The 27,667-nt window shown below is 43.3% G+C and overlaps 1 protein-coding gene across 2 annotated transcripts in view; it reads left to right on the forward strand.

Annotated features, from left to right (window-relative positions):
• The window catches only part of SLC25A30 (solute carrier family 25 member 30), a 78,040-nt gene extending 51,257 nt beyond the window's left edge, over positions 1–26,783 (forward strand). The window contains exons 1-10 of one of the 2 annotated variants that reach the window (XM_027557197.1): positions 833–943; positions 11,006–11,120; positions 12,987–13,134; positions 15,240–15,334; positions 16,327–16,412; positions 18,209–18,304; positions 18,971–19,095; positions 21,128–21,266; positions 22,886–22,966; positions 23,945–26,783. In XM_027557197.1, coding sequence (XP_027412998.1) covers positions 11,057–11,120; positions 12,987–13,134; positions 15,240–15,334; positions 16,327–16,412; positions 18,209–18,304; positions 18,971–19,095; positions 21,128–21,266; positions 22,886–22,966; positions 23,945–23,986 — 876 coding nt within the window. In that variant the 5' untranslated portion in view covers positions 833–943; positions 11,006–11,056 and the 3' untranslated portion in view covers positions 23,987–26,783. Of the gene's footprint in view, positions 1–832; positions 944–11,005; positions 11,121–12,986; positions 13,135–15,239; positions 15,335–16,326; positions 16,413–18,208; positions 18,305–18,970; positions 19,096–21,127; positions 21,267–22,885; positions 22,967–23,944 lie in introns of those variants that run through there. The other variant, XM_027557196.1, reaches the window with a different exon arrangement.
• The last annotated feature ends 884 nt before the right edge of the window (positions 26,784–27,667 follow it).

The following is a 27,667-nucleotide window of genomic DNA, read 5'->3' on the forward strand; positions in this document are numbered from 1 at the left end:
TTACTAAAAAGTTTGACTTGCATCTAATTATAAACAATTCAATAACCCCATACTCTTAGATTCTAATATTGGCCTGGACTTTTCAAATATGTCAAAGTAATGGAAGATTTTTTTCATAGTACTGGAATTCCCTGGTTGCCTAGTGGTTAGGACTGGGTGTTTTCACTGTCGGCCTGCCAGGTTTGGATCCAGGGTTGGAATAACAAAGAACTGGCAAGCCAGCTTTAAAAAAAAAAAAGAATACTAGTACTAGGGTAATCCTGGGTACATCTTGAACTGAAAAATAAAAATATGTGTGTGTGTGTGTATGTTTGTGAGCTTTAGGGACAACAAAAGAAATTTAAATATTGACAGTATATTGGGTTTGACTGAAACGGCATTAAATTTCTTGCTTATCCTGATGGTGAAGTATTTAGGGGGTGAAGCAGTGTTGTTTGCAACATTCCAATAATTCAGGGTGAAAAAAAAAACCCTATACAGTGAAAGAGAACGCAAATATTGTGAAATGTTAGCATTAAATGCAGTGCAGAGTCTACTGTACAAGTCTTCGGTTGGTTTATAAATTTTACTTTAAAAAGCCGGGTTTTAAATAAAAAGGGAGCAAGTTTACTTCTCCATGCAGAGGGCTCTTCATGGCTCTTAAGTTTCTGTTTCCCTGCGGCGTCGACCTCGAGGCCGTAGGAGGCGTCACCGCGACCGGGGCAGATACGAGGCCCGGGGTCCAGTCTGTCTACAGCCTGGTGGCCCCCTGCTGCCTGGGACGCTGCCTGGGCGTGGCCTGTGCCGGGAGAGGCCAATAGGAGCCGAGCCGGCGGGCGGGGCCGCGCGCAGGCCTCTGGGCCGCCCCCGCCTCTCTGATGCCTCTTTTCCAGCTCCCGCGCGGCCGCCGGTTCCGTCTGCTGCAGACCCCAGGACGGAGAAGTCTCAGGGCCGCCGCCGCCCGGTAAGTGCCTGGCCTTCCGGCCGCGGCTGCGCCGGTCGCCCCTCCTCCGGCCCGCCCCCACCCACCGGCGCCGGACTCCCGGGCCCCTACGCGACGGCGCTGCCTGGTCGGCCGCGGCCAGGAGGCTGGGGATCGGGGCCGGGTCCTGGAGAACCCCGGCGCGGGTGGGGCCTTCCCGGGGCTGCCTCTGCTCTCCGGCGCGCGTGCTGGGCCCGGCTTAGTGGGGCGCGAGGTTCCGGGGTGCGCCCCCCTCCTGGTGCTGCCGATGCTGCAGGAGGGCCGGTTCCTGGCTCTCATCTCTCGGCGGCATGGGGGGTGATTTCTCTCCCAGTGTCACCGAGATCAAGTGTGACGCCCGTCTTGCATCCCGGCGTGTGCGCCCTTGCAGCCGCGGTGCGTTTCACCTGCCTCTGCATCGCTCACACCTGCGATTCATTCAGGAGCGTGCAACCGGGGCCGGGCGAGCTGCGTAGTCTGGGAAAGGGCCCTCTCCTTTGAGTTGCTCCTGGAACACGCCAAGTTGTTCACGTTTTCGTGGACTGGTGGAAATTAATTTCCTCGTAAAGTTAATGTAGCTAAGGGTTTTAGCATAATTCTAGGCGTGATTAATTTCAGGTACAGCGGTTGCAGTGACATTGTTCCTGCGCAAGAATTGCTAAACGTGTCGTAGCCCTGCGAAAGTCTAGCTTCGTGCTCCTCCTGTTGCGAGAAAAGTTGAAAGGCGTAAAATTTGTTCTTGATTTTGCTGCTGCCACGCTTTGTGACTCAGTTAATTCATATGAGATAAGATAGATTCCTAAGACTCTTAAAATCCCACGTTTCATGCGTCTGATGAGCCTGTTTTTCGTCCTGTACCTTTAAAAAGAATGGGAAATAGGAAAAAACCGTGGAAGACAGCCCTGCGGGGAACAAAGATTTGTGAGCGCACCGAAGTTTAGAGACTGGATTGCGGTTTAAGATTGGGAACTGAAAAGGGAGCACTGTAATACTGAAAAAACTTACCCAGAGTTAATTATATAAGGGAAACTTGGAAAGCTTTCAGAAGTTCCGGCAGCAATTGCTGTATTTAATTACCTCTCTTTGCGGCTGTATAGATGCTGTAAGGGGAAGATAAATGCTAAAGTTATAGAAAATGTAATAGGTTATGTAACCTATCTTAAGTGTAGAGAGAATGCTTTGAATTCTTAATTTATATAGACATTTCCGCTTAGGAAACACTTTTTTGTTTATTAATAGTTAAGAAATGTTTATATACCCCCTTAGGAAAATCATAAATTTATTTTGAATATGTTGATTTCCTACCCTCCCACCCCCACCCCCACTTTTTATTGTATTCTTATTATTTGCGCCAATGTTTTTTTTTTAAACAGCCTTTGGAAAATAGTGTTTGGCTTTGTGGTACGTAGAGGAAGATCAGCTTTTCCCTCAGGGAGAGCTCAGTTTGAGTCCTTCATAGCTGTGTGACTTGGCAAAGTCACTTTCCCTCTCTGAGGCTGGCTGTCCTCAGTTGTGAAACGTGATGATGGTACCGATTGCATAAGGTCATGGAGATTAACCAAAACCTTTTATGTGGAAAACAGAGCAGTGCCTGACGTTAATACATGTCATGTATTAATAATGACGGCCATTGTTAGTACTGTGTTCACAGCTCAGAGAAGTGGTCTCTGGCTTTTAGTTTAGCTAGAAGGCGCCGACGGAAGAAGAGAGCAAAGAGATTAAGTGATTAACAGCCACTCCCCTTGCAGGACGCTAGAATTTTTGCAAGTTGTAAGTCCCTCCCTGAATCTCAGGCTGAACTACTGCTCAAACACTAGTGATTGCTAAGGGACACTTCAGTCTCCTTGACTGTGTTGGCCTTCAGTCTTGGCACTTGAGTAGAGTTGGGATTTTGCCAAAAATTGAACTAGCAAGTTAAGGAATGTGTGTGAGGAGAACCCCTCCAAAGAGAGCTCTAAAACAAAGAAATGGTTGAAATGCCAAACAGAGGTTTCCAGCCCCAGATAACTGAAGCCCAGTTACAACTAGCCTTGGCCAGTACGCTTACTGGACCTACGGGCCCCTCTATTCCAACATTAACCAGAATCTCTTCTTGTTTGGATGCTTGCCCAATTACTGATGCTTTTGGTGGTTATTTAAGCCCAGTTATTCTTTCTTTGACTCTGCAAACAATAACCTGGGAAGGCACGGTAGTCTTAACTGCTTAGGCATGTAGTCCTAGCTTTGGGAAAGGAAAAGAGAAGAGCCCCAAAGTTATTTTTACCCTACTTTTAGTTAACTTTTTTTTGTGTGTGTGTGTGTAATAAAGTTTTATTAAAGTATAAAGGAGATAGAGAAAGCTTCTGACATAGGCATCAGAAGGGGGCAGAAAGAGTACCCTTAATTAACTTTTAAACATCTTATTAATAGTTGAATAGAAAGTACTTTCCTACAGTTTAACCAGGAATACCAGAGGGACTCTGGTTTGTGGAAGATAAGGTATTGTGAGGGTACATCTGAATGGGAACTCATGGGTGTGTGATCAAAACTGTGGGAGGCCACTCCACTGCAATGCGGCACCCTAGCTGAGTGTTTGCATATGCGTATAACCCAGAACCTCTGGGTTTTAACATTATAACTAAAAAATCTAATATTAAAGCCAACAGAAAAAAAAAAGAGCCAAATCTCATTAAACTAGCAAAACAAAAGTATTGACAGGAAACCAGAAGATTTAATGGGTGAGATGGCATGAAGTCATATACAATACAGTTTTTTAAAAGCATTTTTAATTAGAGATGAGAAGGTAAAATCCATTTCCCATACATTTTTGCTGACGTTTTAGAGGATATCTTTTGTACTTCTGTGTGTGTGTATATTTTGTATGTATGCATTTCTGCAAACACTGCTAAAAATCACTGCTAAATAAGATGAATCAGAAGAACTGTCTGTAGGGTCATCACTGCCTGATCAACTACATAAGTTATTTAAGTGATAAGTATTCCAAGGCATTATTTGCCATCACTGTTTGACTCACTGATGCATTGGGGATGCTCCTGAGGCCCGCATTCAGTGGGTGAGGCCCTAGTATCTGTACTTGTAAGAAGCTCCTTAGACAGATTCAGTTCAGTTCAGTCACTCAGTCGTGTCCGACTCTTTGCAACCCCATGAACCGCAGCACGACAGGCCTCCCTGTCCATCACCAACTCCCGGAGTCCACCCAAACCCATGTGCATCGAGCCGATGATGCCATCCAACCATCTCATCCTCTGTCGTCCCCTTCTCCTCCTGCCTTCGATCTTTCCCAGCATCAGGGTCTTTTCCAGTGAGTCAGTTCTTTGCATCAGGTGGCCAAACTATTGGAGTTTCAGCTTCAGCATCAGTTTTCCAATGAATATTCAGGACTGATCTCCTTTAAGATGGACTGGTTGGATCTCCTTGCAGTCCAAGGGACTCTCAAGAGTCTTCTCCAACACCACAGTTCAAAAGCATAATTTCTTTGGCGCTCAGCTTTCTTTATAGTCCAACTCTCACATCCATACATGACCACTGGAAAAACCATAACTTGACTAGACGGACCTTTGTTGACAAAGTAATGTCTCTGCTTTTTAATATGCTGTCTAGGTTGGTCAAACTTTGCTTCCAAGGAGTAAGCATCTTTTAATTTCATGACTGCAGTCACCATCTGCAGTGATTTTGGAGCCCAGAAAAATAAAGTCAGCCACTGTTTCCACTGTTTCCCCATCTTTCTGCCCTGCAGTGATGGGACCGGATGCCATGATCTTAGTTTTCTGAATGTTGAGCTTTAAGCCAACCTTTTCACTCTCCTCTCTCACTTTCATCAAGAGGCTCTGTAGTTTTTCACTTTCTGCCATAAGGATAGTGTCATCTGCATATCTGAGGTCATTGATATTTCTCCTGGCAATCTTGATTCCAGCTTGTGCTTCCTCCAGCCCAGCATTTCTCATGATGTACTTTGCATATAAGTTAAATAAGCAGGGTGACAATATAGAGCCTTGCTGTACTCCTTTTCCTATTTGGAACCAGTCTGTTGTTCCATGTCCAGTTCTAAGTGTTGCTTCCTGACCTGCATACAGGTTTCTCAAGAGGTAGGTCAGGTGATCTGGGATTCCTATGTCTTTCAGAATTTTCCACAGTTTGTTGTGATCCACACAATCAAAGGCTTTGGCATAGTCAATAAAGCAGAAATAGATGTTTTTCTGGAACTCTCATGCTTTTTCCATGATCCATCGGATGTTGGCAATTTGATCTCTGGTTCCTCTGCCTTTTCTAAAACCAGCTTGAACATCTGGAAGTTCACGGTGCACGTATTGCTGACCTCAGATAGGTTGCTGCTGCTGCTGCTAAGTCACTCAGTCATGTCCAACTCTGTGCAACCCCATAGACGGCAGCCCACCAGGTTCCCCCGTCCCCGGGATTCTCTAGGCAAGAACACTGGAGTGGGTTGCCATTTCCTTCTCCAGTGCATTAGGAGCTGCTAAAAAGGAGTCCTGTGTTCCACTTAGCACATATAGTGTCTCAGCCAAGAAAATAAGAATCATAGAGGCCATGAGAGGTGGGGAATGGTTAATGATTTCTTTTTGAAGTTGTTAGTTACAGCAGGCAGGTAGTTAGGTGTGAGTAGAGAAATGGAGGCAAGGGCCAGGTGGCAGGAAATCAAGCATCTTGTTAACAGCAAGGGTCCCTAGGCAGATAAAGGAAAACAGGAACCTTAAGACTGACAGGAAACGACACCATTTTGGGTGATAAGGGTCGGAAAAGCAGACAAAGAAAGGTGGGAAAGATGGGAATCACCTGCATCCAAATGTAATCCTTTGCTCTCTGTTCTCTCTTTACAATAGGGCTTCCCTGTGGCTCAGTAGTTAAGAATCCACCTGCCAGTGCAGGAGAGGCAGGTTCAATCCCAGGTGGGGAAGATCCCTTGGAGAAGGAAGTGGCACCCCACTCCAGTATTCCTGCCTGGAGAATTCCATGGACAGAGGAGCCTGGAGGGCTGCAGTCCATGGGGTCCCAAAGAGTCAGACACGACTGAGCAACTCAACAACAGCAAAGTCTTACAGATAAGAAGTACCCATCTTGCACTGATGCCATGACACTTCTGATCTGAGCTAAATCCCTAAGACAAAAATCCTTCTTCTCCTCAGGAAAATGGGGCTGGGATGAAAATCAGGGAATATGACCCCCAGGCTCGTCCTTCTCCAGTAAATATTGCACTCCTTTATTTGTATGCTCCTCGTGACCAGCTTGCCAAAGAAACTGTGGGTGGCAGCTCTTCGCCTGTAAGCCTACTCTCTCTCTTTGCTTAAATAAACTTTGACTTTACTTTCTTAATTTCTCTGCTTCATCTCCGAATTTTTTTGTTATGGAGAAAGAACCTCCAATTCACTGACCATGGGGTGATGGAATATTTTGGAACTAGATAGAGGCGCTGGTGGTGTGACTGTGAAGGTACTGAGTGCCACTGAGTTGTTTGCTCTGATGCTTTGTTTGTAGTAAGTGAATTTTGCCTCAGTAAAAAAAACTCTGGAAAAAATAATACCATTTGTATTGGAAAAATTAATTATCCCTATTCAGATGATCGGGAAATATCAATAACCTCAGATACACAGATGACACCACCCTTATGGCAGAAAGTGAAGAGGAACTGAAGAGCCTCTTGATGAAAGTGAAAGAGGAGAGTGAAAAAGCTTAAAGCTCAACATTCAGAAAACTAAGATCATGGCATCCAGTCCCATCACTTCATGGGAAATAGATGGGGAAACTGTGACAGACTTTATTTTCTTGGGCTCCAAAATCACTGCAGATGTTGACTGCAGCCATGAAATTAAAAGACGCTTGCTCCTTGGAAGAAAAGCTATGACCAACCTAGAGAGCATGTTAAAAAGCAGAGACATTACTTTGCTGACAGGTCTGTCTAGTCAAAGCTATGGTTTTTTCCAGTAGTCATGTATTGATGTGAGAGTTGGACCATAAAGAAAGCTGAGCGCCAAAGAATTGATGCTTTTGAACAGTGGTGTTGGAGAAGACTCTTGAGAGTTCCTTGGACTGCAAGGAAATCAAATCAGTCAATCCTAAAGGAAATCAGTCCTGAATATTCATTGGAAAACTGATGCTGAAGCTGAAACTCCAATACTTGTGTGGTCACCTGATGGAAAAAATTGACTCACTGGAAAAGACCCCGATGCTGGGAAAGATTGGGAGGATAAAGGCACGACAGAGGATGAGAGGGTTGGATGGCATCACTGACTCGATGGACATGAGTTTGAGCAAGCTCCAGGAGTTGGTGATGGACAGGGAGGCCTGATGTGCTGCAGTCCATGGGGGTTGCAAAGAGTTGCACACGACTGAGTGACTGAACTGTTTCAAATTGACTACCTTCTGAGTGTTATTAGGAGCTTCCCTGGTGGCTCAGATGGTAAAAGCGTCTGCTTGCAGTACAGGAGACCCAGGTTCAATCCCTGGGTCGGGAAGATCCTCTGGAGAAGGAAATAGCAACCCACTCCAGTACTCTTGCCTGGAAAATTCCGTGGATGGAGGAGCCTTGTAGGCTACAGTCCATGGGGTCTCAGAGTTCGACAAGTCTGTGCGACTTCACTTTCACTTGAGTATATATATTTCTAAGACTTTTCTCTTAAATTAAGCACATTTTTATTGTTTCTATGGTGTGTCTCATCAGTAGTATTCACAGCTGCTTAGTAGTATTTTCTCCTTAATTAAAACACCATCATTCCTTTTGATCATGTACAGCCTCAGGTAGTAGCAGAAAGAACATGAAACTTGGGATCAAGTTTGGGGGTTATAGGTCCATTTCTGCCCCCTTGGCCATGTGGCTTTGGACAAGGAAAGTTCCTAAAACTGGCTTTCCTGGTCTGTTTTTCTGTCCTATCCCAAACTTCTTGTGGGGGGATCCACTGAAATCATTTATATTGAGCACTTTTGTAATGGCAATCTGCAGTACTTCTGCATGTCACTGTTACATGGTTATTGTTTTGTTTTTTAACTTGAAGTCAGCAAAATTCAAGAATGGGTTGAGGACAGTACATGGATTATTGGATTTATTATTAATGTGTTTTACAGTGTGTAACTTACAGTGTTAATCATTATCTTACTTATGACTTCAGTAAGGTTAAGAATTAGTTAAGTACAAATATTAAACTTTAAGGATGTTAGATGAGTTTTTGGGAGCAGTGCTTGTTCTTTGGTACAAAAATACTTAAAACGTGTGTTTTTTTTTTTTTAAACGTGATGATTCTTAAGTTCCATGCTTAGGGAGCCTTCTACTTTACTCATCTCTTCAGTTCAGTTCAGTTCAGTTGCTCAGTCGTGTCCGACTCTTTGCAACCCCATGAATCGCAGCACGCCAGGCCTCCCTGTCCATCACCAACTCCCGGAGTTCACTCAGACTCACATCCATCGAGTCAGTGATGCCATCCAGCCATCTCATCCTCTGTCGTCCCCTTCTCCTCCTGCCCCCAATCTCTCCCAGCATCAGAGTCTTTCCAATGAGTCAACTCTTCCCATGAGGTGACCAAAGTACTGGAGTTTCAGCTTTAGCATCATACCTTCCAAAGAAATCCCAGGGCTGATCTCCTTCAGAATGGACTGGTTGGATCTCCTTGCAGTCCAAGGGACTCTCAAGAGTCTTCTCCAACACCACAGTTCAAAAGCATCAATTCTTCGGGCGCTCAGCCTTCTTCACAGTCCAACTCTCACATCCATACATGACCACAGGAAGAACCATAGCCTTGACTAGACAAACCTTTGTTGGTAAAGTAACGTCTCTGCTTTTGCATGTGCTATCTAGGTTGGTCATAACTTTCCTTACAAGGAGTAAGCATCTTTTAATTTCATGGCTGCAGTCACCATCTGCAGTGATTTTGGAGCCCCCCAAAATAAAGTCTGACACTGTTTCCACTGTTTCCCCATCTATTTCCCATGAAGTGATGGGACCAGATGCCATGATCTTCGTTTTCTGAATGTTGAGCTTTAAGCCAACTTTTTCACTCTCCTCTTTCACTTTCATCAAGAGGCTTTTTAGTTCCTCTTCACTTTCTGCCATAAGGGTGGTATCATCTGCATATCTGAGGTTGTTGATATTTCTCCTGGCAATCTTGATTCCAGCTTGTGCTTCTTCCAGGCCAGCATTTCACATGATGTACTTTGCATATAAGTTAAATAAGCAGGGTGACAATATACAGCCTTGATGTACTCCTTTTCCTATTTGGAACCAGTTTGTTGTTCCATGTCCAGTTCTAAGTGTTGCTTCCTGACCTGCATACAGATTTCTCAAGAGGCAGGTCAGGTGGTCTGGTATTCCCATCTCTTTCAGAATTTTCCACAGTTTATTGTGATCCACACAGTCAAAGGCTTTGGCATAGTCAATAAAGCAGAAATAGATGTTTTTCTGGAACTCTCTTGCTTTTTCCATAATCCATCGGATGTTGGCAATTTGATCTCTGGTTCCTCTGCCTTTTGTAAAACCAGCTTGAATATCAGGAAGTTCACGGTTCACATATTGCTGAAGCCTGGCTTGGAGAATTTTGAGCATTACTTTACTAGCATGTGAGATGAGAGCTAATGTCCATAAATGAGGAATAGATATCAGTTTATCAGTCTGCCAGGGTCCCCTTTGAATTCCTGTGTTTTCTCTTGGTTTAAGCAAGCCGATTGGCCATCTTGTGAACTACATTAGTAGTACTTGTGTTAGGTCTCCTGGGAAGTACAGACCTGGGGAAACTCCCTGGATCTACAAAGTAAAAACCTTGGGCATATTGCTTACCGATGACTATAGTAAATTACTGGCCAAAAAGGTCATTCCAGTTTTTCCATATCTTATGAGAAACGCCAATGAACTTTTTGGTCAACTGAATGCAATTTTACTTTAAACTGACAAGAATTAAAGTTGATAGCAGATACACAGAAGTGGGGTAGTTTCCTTGTGTCTCTCTTTACTGGGCGCAAGCCCAGATTTGCCAGCTGAAATCCCGTGAAGCTGCAGAACATATAATGAATGTGGGGGCCTGGCTGTGGCAGGTGCGTGCGTGTGTGTCACAGTGAGTGAGGGCACGTAGCCTCAAAGCGGGGTGGAAGGCAGCCTTTGTGAGTGTCTGTTTTGTGTTAGTTTTAAAAAATATACTTAATTTCCACAATAGGCCTAAAAGCTGGGCATTTTATTTTGCTTAGTGAATAAAGGTATGGGCTCTACCCCTGACTGGTTGCCTTGGATGTTTCGACGATGAAGAGGATGGAGAATTGAAAAACCTAGAGGTTAATAACTGGAGCTTTATGAATGAGGAAGGAAGTGATGGGGCTCTCACCCCATAGTTGGCCTCGTTTCTTCATCTCAGGCCTCCTCACAGCTAGTAGCATAGTATGGGTAAGAGAAGAGAGGTAACTTTATAAACTGGAAGTATACTGTGGCCATGCTAGGTCAATAATTATCATTTTAGCTTGTGACACTGGGTTGCAACATCTTGCTACTTCTGTGAATCTGAAGAACTTCATTTCCTCCCAGGAGGGACTCACTAAGACAGTGGAAAGCCAATAGCAAATATTTATTGAGTGTTGAAGAACAGGTTGAAGATAACACGGGCCACCCAGAAAATTGGCTTCATGTACCACACTATACACATACATGCATTTCAAGGTATTATTTTATTGGATTATTTATGGCCTCGGTGAGAATTAAGGCCACTTATAAAGTGATTTGGGGTTCAGGCGATAGGGTGCTTTGCTTTATAAGGTGAGGATCACCTTGGGAATTGTGGGGGGTTTCCATGGTAGCGTCTGGTGGCACCCTCATCTGATTCTGTGACCCCATGGACTGTAACCCGCCAGTTTCCTCTGCCCATGGGATTCTCCAGGCAGGAATACTGGAGTGTGTTTCTGTGACCTCCTCCAGGGGCCCTTCCCAACCCAGGGGTTGAACCTGGGTCTCCTGCATTTCAGGCAGATTTTTTTTTTACCATCTGAGCTACCAGGAAAGCCCATCTCCAAGTGAAACAGAAGTTTAAAAAAGAAACTGCCTGTGTGAGAAGTTCCATTGAAACGTCTTACTTTTGTGTCCAGGAAAAACCCCGTTGGAGGCTATGGTTCTGTGAACAACAGTCAGTGGTGAGCATGTCGGCCCTTAACTGGAAGCCCTTCGTGTATGGAGGCCTGGCCTCCATCACAGCGGAGTGCGGTAAGTAAGGAGCCCAGGGCGGAGGCTGGCCAGCTGCCTGCTGCATACCACGAGGCTTAGACTTTTGGTCACGATAATTGGATATTGAAAGACTTTCGGTGTGAATGTAGTTCAAACACAGAATCTGAGATTTTGAAACACTTAGTATTAGAATTTAAAATTTCTTTCTCCTCTTGGGAATCTTGTAAGACAAAATAGAGACTTTCTGGGTGGTCCATTGGTTGAGAATCCACCTTCCAATGCAGGGACATCAGTATTAAGATTCTGTACGTATGCCATGGGGCAGCTAAGCTCGCTTGTCACAAGGAAAGATCCTGCATGACGCAACCGTCATAAGACCCGATGTAGCCAAATAAATAAATATTTAAAAAAAAAAAAAGGTAAACAATGACTCTGACTGCTTATTAGCAGTTTAGGGTTCAAAGTTCAGTGGGGAGAAGGTTGAACCAGTTGCCCTAATGGAAGCCTCATGAATCACTGTTGACTGACATCTGTCCCCATTCTCCTTGTTGTCCTTCCCACTCTGTCCCTGTGAACACATTTGACTATAAAGAGGTTTAGGGAGCCCCACCATCTTCCCAAGCCAGAGGTGAGCGACCGTCATCGCGTCGTCGTGTTCCCATCATGCTCGTCCACGTCCTGCTGATGACTTCATCAGCTCCATCTCCCAGCACATCCCATTTGTTCCTTTGTTTATTCCTTGAATCATTCATTCAACACATGTTGGTGATTGGTGAGAATTCCCTGGCGGTCCAGTGGTTAGGACTTCCTGCTTTCACTGTCTGCGGGACCCGGGTTGATCCCTGGTCAGGGAACTAAGATTCCACAAGCCTCCTGCTGTGGCCTAAAGGAAAACAAAACAGAATGAAACCCACGTTGGCTGAGATGCTGCTGTGTGCCAGGTGCTAGGTGAGTCACTGCTGACCTGGGGTGACCGCAGGGACTGGAGCCGATGGGTTGGGACGCTGTAACCACTCACCCACCCACCCCTGCCTTCAGTTTCCTCTGTGGACTCATTGACACAGTGACTCACGGTTACTGTGTTCGGGGGTGTATATTTGGATGGACTCTCTCTTAGGTACCACATTAAACATTTTAGCCTATATTAAGAGTCACTTTTGGAGAAGGAAATGGCAACCCACTCCAGTCCTCTTGCCTGAAGAATCCCATGGACGGAGGGGCCTGGCGGGCCGTGGTCTGTGGGGTCACAGAGGGTCGGACACAAATGAAGTGACCAAGCAGCAGCAGCAAGAGTCACTTTTAGGCTGTAACACACAGTAAGAAACTCCTTTAGAAAAGGCGTTTATCTCCATTCATATTGAATACAATATTAGCCTTCACATGTGTGAGAAATAGTAACTTTTATTTTATTTTTATCATTTTATTATAATTATTTTTTGGCCATGCTGCACAGCTCGCGGGATCTTAGTTCCCCGACAGGGGTCTGAACCTGGGACATAGCAGTGAAAGCACCGAGTCCTAACCACTGGACTGCCAGGGAATTCCCAGTAACTTAGATTTTAAAATGGATATCTTTTGTATATATGTTTATGTGTATATATGTATATATGTTTGTATAAAACATTCCAAGTACCTACTTTAGATAGCAGTGCAGCCTCTTCACATTCTATGTAGAAAAAGATGGGACATAAATACAAATATATGGAAAAGAAAATAGTTAATGTGTTTTTTAAAAAATCTTTTGATTCTTAATTTTTTTTAAAGTAAGTGGAAGACTGCAAAGTATCAAATTCTTAATTCTGCTTTTTAATCTGAATGTTTCCTCAGTAATAAGTCAGTGTTTATCCTTTATTTAGTGGAATTTCTTTCTCTTAAGTGAAATATTTCCTTCTGAAAAATTTTAAGGTACCTTTCCAATTGATTTAACCAAGACACGGCTCCAGATTCAAGGCCAGAAGAATGATGCAAACTTTAAAGAAATCAGGTATCGAGGAATGTTGCACGCATTAGTGAGGATAGGCAGAGAGGAAGGCCTGAAAGCGCTGTATTCGGGGTAAGTAGACGTTTCAAATGGACAGACTTCACACTGAGACTTCACAGAGAAAAAGTCCAGGTTCGGGGTGTATTTGAAAAGAGCAAGTAGCAATGGTTGATTGTTTTCATTTCAACTTTGCTTTCTACGTGTTTTGTATAGTGAATGTTGTGGTAAAACTTTTTACTATAGTCAAATACAGATAATGGTACAAAAATTACATTTGTTTTGAAACGTTCTGTAGTTCATTTTTTTCCTCTTCCCCTTGGCTATTACCGAGCTTTTTACCATAACAAAAATGATGTTGTATTCTCCGTGGACAAGAATTGCAGTGAACAGCTTTGCTGTAGTCCAGCGTTTAGTGAACATTGTGTTGTAGGCGCTGGATAGGAAAGTGATTAAGAAGGGACCCTGCCTCTATCAGAGGCCCTGCAGGAGGTTATTCTTTCGGATGATTTAAACGAAGGGAGATTGGATGAAAGGGGCTTCCCTGGTGGCTCAGTGGTAGAGGATCTGCCTGCAATGAAGGAGATCTGGGTTTGATCCCTGAGTCGGGAAGATCTGGAGAAGGGATTGGTTACCCGGTGCTGTATTCTTGCCTGCAGAATCCCATGGACAGAGGAGCCTGGTGGGCTACAGTTCATGCGGTCACAAAGAGTTGGACACGACTGAGCGACTAACACTTTCACTTTAATAAAAGGGCTGCTTAAGGGTTAAGGGAACAATTGAAGGGTTACCTAGAAACTGGCAAAATGAGAAATTGTTACCGAGGCTGGGACCAAAGGAACAGGGAGAAAAGAACAGTGTTAGCAGAGCCTCCCGGGGCTGAAGCCTTGAAGGAGCCTGTAGGAGCAGTAGAGGGATGCTCTGCTAGTGCCTGGGGAGAGGAGGAAATCCTCTGCTTCTTCCTGTCCCTCCTGCCCTCTCTTCCACCTTCTACCTGCTGACTCCTCCTGGAATCGGCTAGCAAGGGAGAGGGGTGGTAGTCCAGCAGCAGCTCCTGCCCTGAAGGAACTGTGTAGGGCAGAGCATCCACATAGTGTGTGACCTCACCCATGGAGTGATGGGAAAGGAGGAGACGCGCTGATGTCTCTTCCGGTTCTGGCGAGTATGCAAACGGAGGTTCTGTTCCTTGATCTAGGACCCAGGAGAGGAGAGCGGGTCGTTCGGACGTGAGGGTAATTAGCTCAGCGTGAACTCTTGCTCTGGTGGTAGGTGTAGGGCGTGTGAGTTGAGAAATCTGGGAAGCAGGTGGAAATGCATCCTAGAATCAGGGTTGGAAACATGAGTTCAGGAGTCAGCAGTCTTTGGGCAGCTGAAGCCATGCAAGTAGATGAGCTCATCTGGTAAGTGTGTGGAGCCAGGAGAGAAGAGAGGAAGGACAGAATCCCCTGGCCCCTCAGAGGACAGAGGTAGGATGCGCAGAGAAAGGAGAGGAATGGAAGAGGCTTAGGGAGGAGATGATTGTAAGCAGGGCCAAGGGTGGACTGGAGCAGATACCACAAGGCGAAGGGGCTTCATAAGATGCTGATTGAAAACCATCATTTGATTTAGTAATTGAGATGTCCCCTGGGCTCATTTTGGTGGGACGGGGGGAGGGGGGCGGATATTGATGGAGAGGTTGGAGGGAAGCCCAATTGCAGCCTAAGAAGAAGTGGTAAGTGTGGCAGGAGAACCTGGGAGTGTGAATGCCAGGTGATTATGAGATTGGGGAGGGTCCCTGGAAGGAGAGGGAATAACTGGAATAGGGCCCCCAGGGAGGTGGGTGGTGAACTTCAGAGAAGCCCTGGAGGGTGCTGACAGAGGCCAGATTTCATAGGGACTCTGTCCCAAGAAAGGAAAGCCCTCCACGATCAGGGAAATGGAACTCTGTGTTCACGTGTTCGTGAACGTTTTCACTGAGGATAAATACAGTGTGCTGAGCTGTCACTTAGGGAGCTAATAACTTGCACACATTTGACTGAACCCCCCTGTGTTTTTGCTGGATTTCGAACTTTTAAGAGAAATCCATCTTTGTGTAGTTTGCGGAAGGCAGACTGCATGCTTGTGTCCCTTGTGTGCATCCTCTAGAAGATTTTCAGTGACTCTTAAGAATTCCTGTGTCCCTTTGTCCCTTGGTTTGGCAGGATCGCCCCGGCAATGTTACGCCAGGCTTCCTATGGCACCATCAAGATAGGCACCTACCAGAGCTTAAAGCGGTTATTTGTCGAGCGTCCAGAAGGTGAGTGGGGAATCCTTTTTCCACTTATGGACAGGAGGTGGGTTGTTTAGTCTTTTTACTCAAGTGGTTTACGAACAGAGGAGAACTTTGGGCATAAAGTCTAAACAAATTCTGCCTAAAGCATGTCAGCATTAGCTGAATTTAGGAGGGTAACAGTTAAAAAGAGCAATTTACAAGCTTCTTAATGAGTTACTTCCACAACATCCAGACTAGGGAGTATGTCATTATAGTTCTAGCCTACTTAAAATTCTCTAAAATCCTAGGACTTATCACCTATTTTTCAGGAAAGCAGGCTGTATTTCTTAGTGTTAAGAACTCTGATTTGATTTGATTTGATTGCTGGTTGATTCTTTGACTTTGCTTTAATCCATAGAAGTTTCTATCTGTTTCACAAAGGAATGAGCACCCGTCACTCTTGGGTGAGAGCAGTGAGCAGGAGCAAAGCTGCTTTAAAGTGCGTCAGTGTATTCCAAATAAGTATGGTGTGCTTGAAAGTTTTATCTCCACGTTATCTCATAGGGTATCTTCTGTTCTCTTACCATGGTGTACTACCTCATCTTATTTACAATAGTTATATTTACACACACGAGTGAATTGATGGGTGGTTACTTTTCCATGATAATTCACATTCCTTCTTAGGTTTCAAGAAATTTTGCTATGGGACTTCCCCTGGAGGTCCAGTAGTTATGACTTTCACTCATAGAACTTGGGTTCAGGCCCTAGTTGGACAAGTAGGATCCTGTAAGCCAAGTGGTGCAGCCAAAAAAAAAAAAAACAGAATAAAAAGAAGTAACTAAAAAAAATGAAGTTTTTCCTGAGAAAAATCTCTTCTGCCAACAAAATCCCAAATTCTTTTAAAATCATTTACTTTGTTAAGCATATATTTCTTTATTTTCCTAAGTGAACAAATGGTATGTAAGTGAATCTCATTTGTATATGCATTACATGAAGAGTTCTGTATATGTGAAAAGTCAAATAATGTGTCTTTGCAGATGAAACCCTTTTGATAAATGTGGTCTGTGGGATTCTCTCTGGAGTCATATCCTCAAGCATTGCTAATCCAACGGATGTTTTGAAGGTAGGCAGCCCTATATTTTGGGCTTCCCTCATAGCTCAGTTGGTAAAGAATCTGCCTGTAATGCAGGAGACCTGGGTTCGATTCCTGGCTTGGGAAGATCCCCTGCAGAAGGAAATGGCCACCCACTCCAGTATTCTTGCCTGGAGAATTCCACGGACAGAGGAGCCTGGCAGGCTACAGCCCATAGGGTCCTAAGAGTCCAACACGACTTAGCGACTAAACCACCACCACAGCCCTATAACCTTCAGGCACACTCTGCTTTTTCTTAATGAGATCAACACTCAGATCATGAAAATTTGAGAATATAACACTGTGCATGTGCGAGTCTGTTTACAGTTTTAGTGCTGGGAAGCTTCTAACTTAGAAACCTGCATTAGGGGGTTTCCCACTGGTACAGGTGAGCTCACGAGTAGAGCCCCTTCTTGGAGACTGTGGTGATTTGGGAGGTTTTGGTGACTAACCAGAGAAAAACATTTAGGCTTGGATGCATTTCACTTGTCATTGAAAATCTCCTGTGTTTTATTGGTTCATGAAAATAGGTGGACTGCAAGTTTTACACCAGTCGAGGCTGCACATTGGTGACCCTTTCAGAAGGCATTACGTTATCCATTAATCTGACTCCAGGAAATAATAAAGAAAATATTTACTTAACCACAAGTAGACATACCTTATTAGATGACCTTGCCGACAGTACCAGGATACAGCCTTCTTAAATCCCTTGGGACTAATGAATTAAAATCAGTTAGGTGCACGTCCTTGTTTGAACCGTCTCAAGTTTTCCCTTTCCTTCCCTCCCTCTCCTTCTCCCCCATTATTGCAAGCAGCATTCATGATGCTCCTGCTTTGTGCCAGTTGGTGCCCTGTGTACTTAGAATCCAAGAATGACTAAGGCAAGGACCCCGCCTGCAGTCTTCAGTCTCATAGGAGATTCTGATAACATCAAAGCTGTGCACGGCAGGGACGCTGCAGTTACACAGGTGCAAAGAGAACTAGTAGGCTCTGAGTTTACCCCGTGCTGGGGCTAGATCGCTGGAGAAAAGTTTCCGCACTCATTCACCTCTTACATGTGTGGAGAGGCAGTTTCCTGCATTTTGTCTTATTTTCGCATGTTACCATGGCAGTAGCAATCACCTTTAGAGTTAGAGGTAAATGCGTGTGCTCCCTCAGACAAAATAAGGTACCAGTTTTTAGTGAAAAGTCCCTCTTTATTTTTAAAAACGTGGAGAGCTACATCAAACGTTATTTTTATGTTGGCATCTCGGTCATGTGAATTCCATGGCTGTGGTAAAGTTCACTTGTAAGTTCAGAGTGTGATGGCGTCACATGGCTGTCCTTTGGCCAGCACGTCCGCATACCTTTCGGTTTGGCTGGAGGGAAATAACAGTGGCTTGGAGTAACTAATTTAAGAAGAGTGCTTGCCCATGCTTGATGCTGCCAGGCACACTGGATACTCATTAATTATGTGAAGTCTTAAAAATTAACACTCAGAGTCTTTCTTTCCTGCTTAGTAACCTAGAGGAAAATATGCCATTTTCTTTCCATTTCAAAAGACTATTATTAATAATAATAATTTTGTTTTGACACTTAACTCTGGACTTTCCTCGATGCTTTTTGATGATTCCAAAGTACCTAAGAACCAATCCATATAAACTTAAGCTAGCTTTATAGTAATATATATGGTACAGTTTTTTTCTTTTAATGGTTATTAAACAGCAGGTTGATTTTTTTTTTTTTTTTTCCCTGAATTTGGGGAGAAACATGCTAGTTTCTTTCTCACGTTAGTCTTTAATCTCTAGATACGGATGCAAGCTCAAAGCAGCACCCTTCAAGGAGGAATGATAGGCAACTTCATTAACATTTACCAGCAAGAGGGCACAAGAGGACTGTGGAAGGTGAGCTGACTTGGTTCTTTTTCTTTTAAAAAAAAAAAGGTTTTTTTTCCCTATTTCCATTATTTTATCTAATCCAAATGGCATAAGGCAGTAACTGAACAATGACGTCTGCCCTTGAAGGGATCTTCTTCCTTAATTTCCTTAATTTGTAAAATGAAAACTTGTCATGATTTTACATCAGGAATGTGCCATGATTTTACAGTAACTTTTGTGCAATTCACATGGAAGAAATGCTATGAAGGCTGAATTTTTGTTTTTTTCTGTTTTAAGTTCTTAGGGAGAAGGGCTTACAGTTATCTTGGGTTTTTTTCAGTGGTATGGTTTCATGGCTTCTCTGAAGACCGTTAATCAGGCGCTGGTATGGAATGCTATTTCCTAGTGTTCTAGGGACTGTCAGTTCATAGAATGGATCCAAAAGGCGATCCAGTCCCATTCTCTCCGTACATCTGAGGAAACCGGAGGCGCTGAGCCGTGACTTGTCTTGGTGAAGGTCGTACAGTTAGTACCAGAATCAGAATTAGACTTTGGAGCTTCTGACTTCTTACCCTCTACTCTGCATTTTTCTACTCTGTCACTCTGCATTTCTACCCACCAGCAGGCAGACATAAAAATTGGCCATCGTTTGGGAGAGATGTTTGAATCTTCATTATTCATGTTTTTACCCAGGGCGTGTCCCTTACTGCTCAGAGGGCTGCTATTGTGGTCGGCGTGGAGCTGCCAGTCTACGACCTCACCAAGAAGCATCTGATTCTCTCAGGCCTGATGGGAGACACCGTGTATACCCATTTCCTGTATGTTTATAGATTTTTTTTTTAATTAATGTTTTAGGTATGCATGACTTTAGAGTGGAAATTTGCTACAAATTTATAGACATTTTAAAGAAAGTTTATTATGAAAGTATCATATTCTCATATTTGAAAATTATGGTACAGAAGTAAAGCAGGAAAAGGTACAATAAGCCTTTATCCTTTTACCTAGGTAGCCATTGTTAACTGTTTGATATGTACCTTCAGGTTTTTCTATGCACGTGTAAGTACGTCTACAAAAATAGATTGCTGTGTTGTGCTCAGGCGTGTCGACTTTTTACGACCATGTAGACTGTAGCCCGCCAGGCTCCTCTATCCATGGGATTCTCCAGGCAAGAATACTGGAGTGGGTTGCCATGCCCTCCTCCAGGGGATCTTCCCAACCCAGGGATCTAACCTGAGTCTCCTGCGTTGGCAGGTGGATTCTTTAGCATTGAGCCACCAGGAAAGCCCCACAAAAGTATTATTATATGTGCTTTATTATGCATCTATGATCGTGTTTAGCATTCTTTTATTTTTATTTTTATATTTAAAAATTTTTTTCAACTTTATTGAGGTGTAACTAGCAAGTAAAATTGTAAGATATTTAAAGTGAACAATGTGATTTGATACATATGTGAATTGTGAAATGATTACCCCCATCCAGTTAATTAACACATCCATCATTTTGTGTGTGAGAACAAAATTATTCTACTCTCGTAGCAAATTTAAATTATATATAATACTGTTATCCACCATAACCACCATATTATATATTAGACCCTCAGACCTTATTCATTTATTATTATTTTTTTAAATTTTATTTTATTTTTAAACTTTACATAATTGTATTAGTTTTGCCAAATATCAAAATGAATCCGCCACAGGTATACATGTGTTCCCCATCCTGAACCCTCCTCCCTCCTCCCTCCCCATACCATCCCTCTGGGTCGTCCCAGTGCACTAGCCCCAAGCATCCAGTATGGTGCATCGAACCTGGACTGGCATCTCGTTTCATACATGATATTTTACATGTTTCAATGCCATTTCATTTATTATTTTTAAAATTAATTATTTTGGAGTATAGTTGCTTTATAGGGCTTCCCAGGTGACTCAATGGTAAAGAATCCACCTGCCAATGCGGGAAACTCAGGTTCGATCCCTGGGTCAGAAAAGTTCCCTAGAGAATGAAATGACAACTCACTCCAGTACTCTTGCCTGGGAAATCCCATGGACAAAGGAGCCTGGGGTAGCCAAAGAGTCAGACCAGAACTGAATGACTAAACAACAGCAAGTTGCTTTATGAGACCCTCTTCATCTTAAAACTGAAAGTCTGTGTGCCTTTCCCAACCTCTTCCCTGTTTCCCCCACCCCTAGCTCTCGCAGTCACTTTTCTGCTCTGTTTCTATGACATCTGGCAACTTTGGAGACTGTTGTGATTCTTAAGCCTCAGCTGGACAGGGAGTGCCAATGACATCTCCTGGGGAGAGGCTGGTGAACCGTGTATGTCTTACACTGCACAGGAAAGACCTTCACAACACAGAATTATCTGTTCAAAGTGTTAGTAGCTGCGAAGCTGTGAAACCGACTCTTGAGTTAGTTGATACCAGGACTGGTCTATGGTCCAGGTATCAGTTTAGTGCTACCATGGGCCCCCAGTGGGCATTATATTACAGTGAGGAAATCTTTTTCTCTGATCTCTTAGAACAGGGTAGTTATGATACAGCTAAAATTACTCTGATGTCTGTTTAGAGGTGAATAGATAGATACAATAGCTCATCCTTGGAAGATGTTCCTTGTATGTTTCTGTATTCCTTCCTGTTTCCATGACAGTCCAGAACCTCAAAGGTATTGTTAGCCGGGACTGGGATTTATAAACCAGGATAAACAGTGCTGGTGTTTGGAAGTCTGTGTAGCGCTTTAGATAGGGTCCTTATTCACGTGTATTCTGTCCAATGTTACCTGTTACATGTTAACCTAATTGGGGGGAGGCCGTTTCCTGCCTTTGATATGCTTTTCTAATGGTCTCTTCTTACAGCTCAAGCTTCACCTGTGGGCTGGCGGGAGCCCTGGCCTCAAACCCTGTGGATGTGGTGAGAACGCGTATGATGAACCAGAGAGTCCTCCGAGATGGCAAATGCCCTGGCTACAAAGGTACCCTGGATTGCTTGTTACAGGTGAGTGGGGTTGTCCGTCCGTACCCTGTTGCGAGTTCTTTCTGTGGCTTCTTGGCTTCCATGTCATCCTCTGAAGAGTTTCTCTTCATGATTTAAATACACAAGGGTTTGGAGCCCGATGAACCTCTGGTTCTGTCACTGGTAATCCTGTGACTCTGGTCCATACAGACAGTGTGCACCTCAGCCTCCTCACAAGTGGCACAGTGGTACCACCCGTGTCACGGGATTATTATAAAAATCATTGTGCTAATACTGCCGAAATAGTTAGCGTGGTGCCTGGAGTAATGTTAGGTAGAAATATTATATATGTTTATAATAAGTATAAGCATAGTAATAAAGCCTTGTTCATAGAATATGATATATTAATATAAGGGACACTAGTGAAATAAGCACATTTACTTAGTCTTCAACATTCTGTGGATGGCTTCTGTCTGTGAATCTGCCCCCCAAATACGTGTATACATGTATGTATATTATTTTTTTTTAATATATTTTATTTTTTAACTTTAGTTAAAAAATTGGTTTTGCCATATATCAACATGAATCCGCCACAGGTATACACGTGTTCCCCATCCTGAACCCTCCTCCCTCTTCCCTCCCTGTACCATCCCTCTGGGTCGTCCCAGTACACCAGCCCCAAGCATCCAGTGTCGTGCATCGAACCTGGACTGGCGATTCGTTTCATATATGATATTATACATGTTTCAATGCCATTCTATATTATTTTTAAATTTATATTTATTTAATCAAAGAAGTATCTAAGTTTTGAGGGCTTAATATAACTAAGATGAGTGGTGCCCTAAAGCCTAGAGATGGTACAGAGTATTTGCCTAAAACGGGCTTTTATAAATACAAAATCTAAATTAATATTTAGAAATGAAAGTTCATTTTTCTTCTGTCTCTGCTCTGCTGTGAAGGGTGAGAAAATACTCATATTTTCTGTGATGGCAGTAGAACTGTGTCTGCTTCCAGAATATATCACCTTCCTGTTGAGTCAAACTGGAATGAATATCCTTCATTCAGACATCTCTGAAAGGAAACCATGAATCTTAACCTTAATTCTCGGTTTAAATAACTGGGCCTACTGTTGATGAGTAGATGAAAGTTTGGGACTGTCTCTGCTACCGGACTGCCAGCAGCCAAAGATGAGGGACCACTTCTGTGGTTGCTGTTTTCCATCATGATGCTGGCACACCCCTAGACTTCAAAATGAAGCAAAAATACTTAATGTTGCCTATCCAATCACATCAAGTAAAGGTCCCCTGAATTATATCTTTATCACTGTCGCCTCCCTTTCTAATTTATGACCTGTTGTGAGTCCACATGGCAAGGAGGCAGTAGACTCTAGTTTGGAGTTAAATCTCACTTCTTCTTCATCCAGCTCCTGTTTGCTCTGGGTGTGGGATGGTTTGGTACAGAGCCTGAGTCCTCACCTAGGCAGGAAGCTTTAAAGAACAAAGAAAGGCAGTGGGCAATGATTTTGTAGATAGTCCTTCCAACAGAATTTTATTTTTAAGAAAAACAGACCAGTTCAGTTCAGTCTGACTACTAATTAAGGCATATTTGACATAATTGGGAAGTTGGATGCTAACTTCTTTTTCCCCCCTCCCTTCTAACAGACATGGAAGAATGAAGGGTTTTTTGCTCTATATAAAGGGTTTTGGCCAAATTGGTTGAGACTTGGTCCTTGGAATATTATTGTATCCTTTTCTGTTGCAGTAGATCTGAACAAAGATATACCTAAAGAATGTTGTTTGCATAAACTGTCGGGTTATTAATTATAATTAAAAGATTTTTTTCTCTTTTGAATTCTTCTCATTCAAGAAGTTAACTATTCAGTTTCTTTATACACAGGTAGAAAGTCTCTCTGCCAGCCTCTGTGAAACTTGGTTTAATGATGGTGTTCTTGAAAGCCAATGATATCAGTGAAAACCTTTATTTAGACTCTGCTCTAGGAGCTGAGTTTGTTTTTTATTTCAGAGAGAGACAAGGACTTATTTATTTATTCTGTAAATCCCTGGCCACCCTTGGGCAGGATGTGGCTTGGCAGCTATGTTATAGAATGCTCGAGAGTGCCCAATGATGGGAATTAGCTTCTGAATTATTTGCCTGATTAGCAGTTTGTCCTCCATGCCAAAGTGAGAGGCAGGAAAGAAACGGCAGTTTATTAGGAATGAAAGGGCAGAATTATGAAGTAGGAGATGTTGGTTTCTACCAGTTTTGTTCTACTTAAAAAAAATTTGTTTATTTTTAACTGAAGGATAATTGCTTTACCACCCTTGTTCCTCATTATCTGTGCCTCCCTCGCATGGAAGCTTGCCTACCGGCCACCCTGGAGGAGAACTTCCCAGGGTTGCTGCCTTCTCTTACAGACTTCACTACTCTTATAGTCTTCCCCAACATTAGAAAACTAGCAGTGTGGATGTACTCCCAGAGGCTGTTGCAGCTGATGCAAGGGATTTGTGTGCCTCAACTGTGATCTGTCTCTTCCAGGCCGATCTTGGGAAGGCTCCTTGGGAGCTCTTTTGGGGTGGTTGAGGATGGAGCCCTCGTGTTTCATCATGCCCCCAGCACATGGTCTGCCCAGACACGTTTGTTAGGAGGCGTGTGCTATTTGTGGGTCGGTTTTGATACGTTAAGATGGCATAAAATGTCAGCCTTAACTAATACACCTGCAGTTCTTTGTGACCTATGAGCAGCTGAAGAAACTGGATTTGTGACAATCAAGCCTGCATGAGACATCCTCTGAAAACGCTCACTTCTGAAATAGCGAAGCCTCCTGTCTTTCCCACTGCTTCTCACTGCTTGGCCTGCCACAGATTAAGGTGTGAGCGAGCAACAGGTGAGGGCTGGGTTAGCTTGGATCGCTGTGCCCCGGCATCGGATACTCTGCACCAAATGTTAACGGCCTCGACTGTAACATCTAGACACTAGTCCTTACCATTCAAGTGCCCTTCGACATCAAAGATAACAGGAAGTGCATGTTTCTTGCTAAAGAAAACTTGCATGAAGGTCAGGAACTGTGAACCATTTCCTTCAGGCGAAGAATAACTCCTGGAGCACCTCAGCTCATAGCCAAGACTCCCAGACTGTTCTGAAGAAGCTCTTTGGAACCGTGGGACGGAACGTCTCAGACGGTGTTACTGTTCCTGAGCTTTTGGGGGGCTTTGGCTTCGTGTCTGCTGAAGAAATTCACACATGGAGATGTGATGTACCCCAAGTATAAACAGGGCGGGTTAGAGATCGCTGGAACATTGCACTGCTTTGTAATTTCCTATTTTGGCAGGATCTTTCACTTATAATAAGTGACTTTTAAGCCTTTCACCACCCTTTGTGAGGAATTGTTACAAAGTATTACCATCTGAACTCATGATGGTGTGAGAGGTTGGCTTGGGAGGTAGCAAAGTCTGTGTTGTGGGAGGTGTGTTTAAGCAACTTGGGTTCTGTCCTAGCTAATGGTAGTACTGGGTTGGCCAGAACCTTTGCTCAGGCCGTAAGAGCGTGGGGAAAATCCGAACAAACTTTTTGGCCAAGTCAATAATTTGTGATATTAGCAAAGTTTCTGTGTCCCAGTCTGTACAATGGGGATAATAACATGTATTGATACTGAGTGTCAGGTGAAGAAAACAGTAGCTCCTACTACTGGCCTTGTAGCATAAGTGTCTTTACATCATGATGTCGTATAGCCATAATTCCAAAATAAATAGTTCCTGTGTGTGAAGAGAGTCGTTTTATCGTGAACTTCTCCCAAGGGAGGTCCTGTGATAAAACTCTTGTGAAAGAAAGAGGCTAACGTTCTGTTGTTTCCCTTAGTGAAATGTAGCAAGTTAATCGAAAAGTTGATTTTTTCAGATTTCCCAGGTTTTACTTTAGTTTTGGTCATGTTTGTTAAAATATTTCCTGTCTTGGATTTCCTTATCAGTTTGGATGGAAAATCCTTGCTTGAAATTTGAAAAGCAATATTTTTGTATACCTAGAGTCTGATAAGAGGTATATAATAGCTTCCTTCTTTTCTTCTAAAGACAGGATATCATTCTTCTTTCTCGTCTTTTATCTTACTCTTTTCAAAATAAAAAGTGACTCTGAGAGAGTCCCAGGACCTTTATACTTCTAGAAGACATCCCTAGAAAAGGAAATATATTCAGCATTCACTTGGGTAGCGTTGGTTCTACCCTTAGAGTGTGCTCAGTCGTGTCCGACTCTTAACTACCCCATGGACTGTATCCTGCCAGGCTCCTCTGTCCGTGGGATTCTCCAGGCAAGAATACTGGAGTGGGTTGCCATTTCCTCCTCCAGGGGATCCCCCCGACCCAGGGGTCGAACCTGTGTCTCTTGTGTCGGCAGGCAGATTCTTGACTGCTGCGCCACCTGGGAAGCCCTGTGAGAGTACCAGTAAATACGTCCTCCCTGGGGCTCCAGGACAGTCACCTCTGCCATATATGCAGGTTCCCAGTCCGTCCAGCCCCTGGACTGCTTCCTCCTTCAAAGCAGAATAGAAGGCACGCAGATTTTTCTTGGGGATTGGGCAGTTTTTCCTCCCTGTCTCTCTCACCTTGCCTTCTATATTAATGCTGACTTTGAAAATAAGATTTTGTGAAGCAGGATTTCTGTTCCAAAAGGAAGAGCTAAGGCAAGAAAGGAGGCGGTCAGAGGGGCAGGTAGGTGTTGATTGCTTCAAGATTCAGATGGAAGTCTAGTTCTCGCTGACCAGCTCCAGATGTGATACTAGAGAGCTGAGCCCCTTCAGACCTCGTCCCTCGTACTAAACCATATCTTTAGAGAGGAGACTTCTCTTCTTACCAGAACATTCCATTGATGTAAGGGCTTTCTATAGAAAGGCTTTCACTTTTGGGCTCCTTGAGTTTAAAGGATGACTTTTTATGAGCCACTCTTTGTTTTTCTCCCTTAATGTAGAAAACATTGTAAGTATACATATAATTCCTAAAACAGTAGAAGCGAGTTCATTTTGAAGACCATGAACAGATTGAATGTCACGTAATATTTATTATATCAGTTTATTCAAATATGTACATGTTCATACCAGGATGAAAAGAAAACCAAACCCCTCTGTAAAAGGTAAGCACATTTTAAAGACATGTATTTCTTCAGTGCAGACTTATTATAAATACCTTATAGAACAGAGTCTTAACCTGTTTTGATTTTTTTTTTTCCCTGTTCCCTGAAAGAGTTATGCAGTTACTGAAGCTTCTAACCAAGGAAGAACTTGAAGGACTGGGAGACTTGGTCCCCTTGTCTATGGGGCTATGAATATAAGTTCCCTCCCTCCACTCCCTTGGATATTGTTAAATGTAGCGAAGGGATTTTTAGCTTTTATAACCCAAATGAAGAAAGTGGATTTTTTTGTTTGTTTGTTTGCTTGTGGATTGGTGTAATCATTGATGGCTAAGTTTGGCTGATTGTGATATAAAGAACGGCTTCTGTTTTCTGTATTTATTCATGCACCAGAAATAGTGTATATTATTATATAAAGACTATAAATGTTTTCATAAGCCTTTATATTTTGAGCTCTTTATTTAAACATTGTTGGAAAATGTGGCATAAACCTTGTGTCATTATTTAATAAACTGTGGTAATATATAATAATAAAAATGATTTGTGGTTATTTCAGATGCATAGAAACATTTGAACAAAAACAAGCTCTGAAACGTCCAGGAAGCTGGAGTAGATCTGGCGTCCATGAAGCGGCTGCAGACATTTCTCTCTGCTTAGAGAAGTTGTCGAGATCATCTTACTAATTGCCTGGAGACATGTGTGGCCTCCCAGTCTGCAGCTCCGCAGAGGCCAGTGAATTTGGCTCATTGGGTTTGCTGGGCAAGGCAGCTTTGAGATAATGGAACACAGGTGGGATGCCATCAGGGCCTTGAAATTTCAGGACCCCTCAGTCCTTCTTCCAATGCCTGGTGTTGGCAAGATCCTTGGTTAACTGTTGGCTAGGCAGACACCTCTAGTTGGGTATAAAACAACCAGGGGATGAAATGCAAACCTGGTTCATTATTTATTTTTTTTACTTGAAAATATTTTCTAGGTGCCTGTCTTAACATTTGAATTAAACACAGTGGTCTATTGAAAAAACAGAATTGGCAAAAAAAAAAAAAAAAGAGCCTTGTGGTCTCTGGTCCCCTAACCTAAGAGATCAGATGACCCACCTTTATGTGATCGAGTTCACGTGAAGGTCAGCGGGAAGAGCTGGCTGCTGGTGAACCTTAAATGCTTGGAGAGTTCACATCCCACTGGATCCGGGCACCTGTTAGACACGCTGGGCATGGAATCCAGGCTATCTATTTTTAAAGGCACAGCTGATGCCTTATATAGGAAAAAAGTTAAGGTGTAGACTTCTATAGGTATATCATGAACTCAACACTTAGAGGAAAAAGCATAAA

The sequence above is a fragment of the Bos indicus x Bos taurus genome, chromosome 12 (genome assembly GCF_003369695.1).
Source record: "Bos indicus x Bos taurus breed Angus x Brahman F1 hybrid chromosome 12, Bos_hybrid_MaternalHap_v2.0, whole genome shotgun sequence".
Lineage (NCBI taxonomy): Eukaryota > Metazoa > Chordata > Mammalia > Artiodactyla > Bovidae > Bos > Bos indicus x Bos taurus.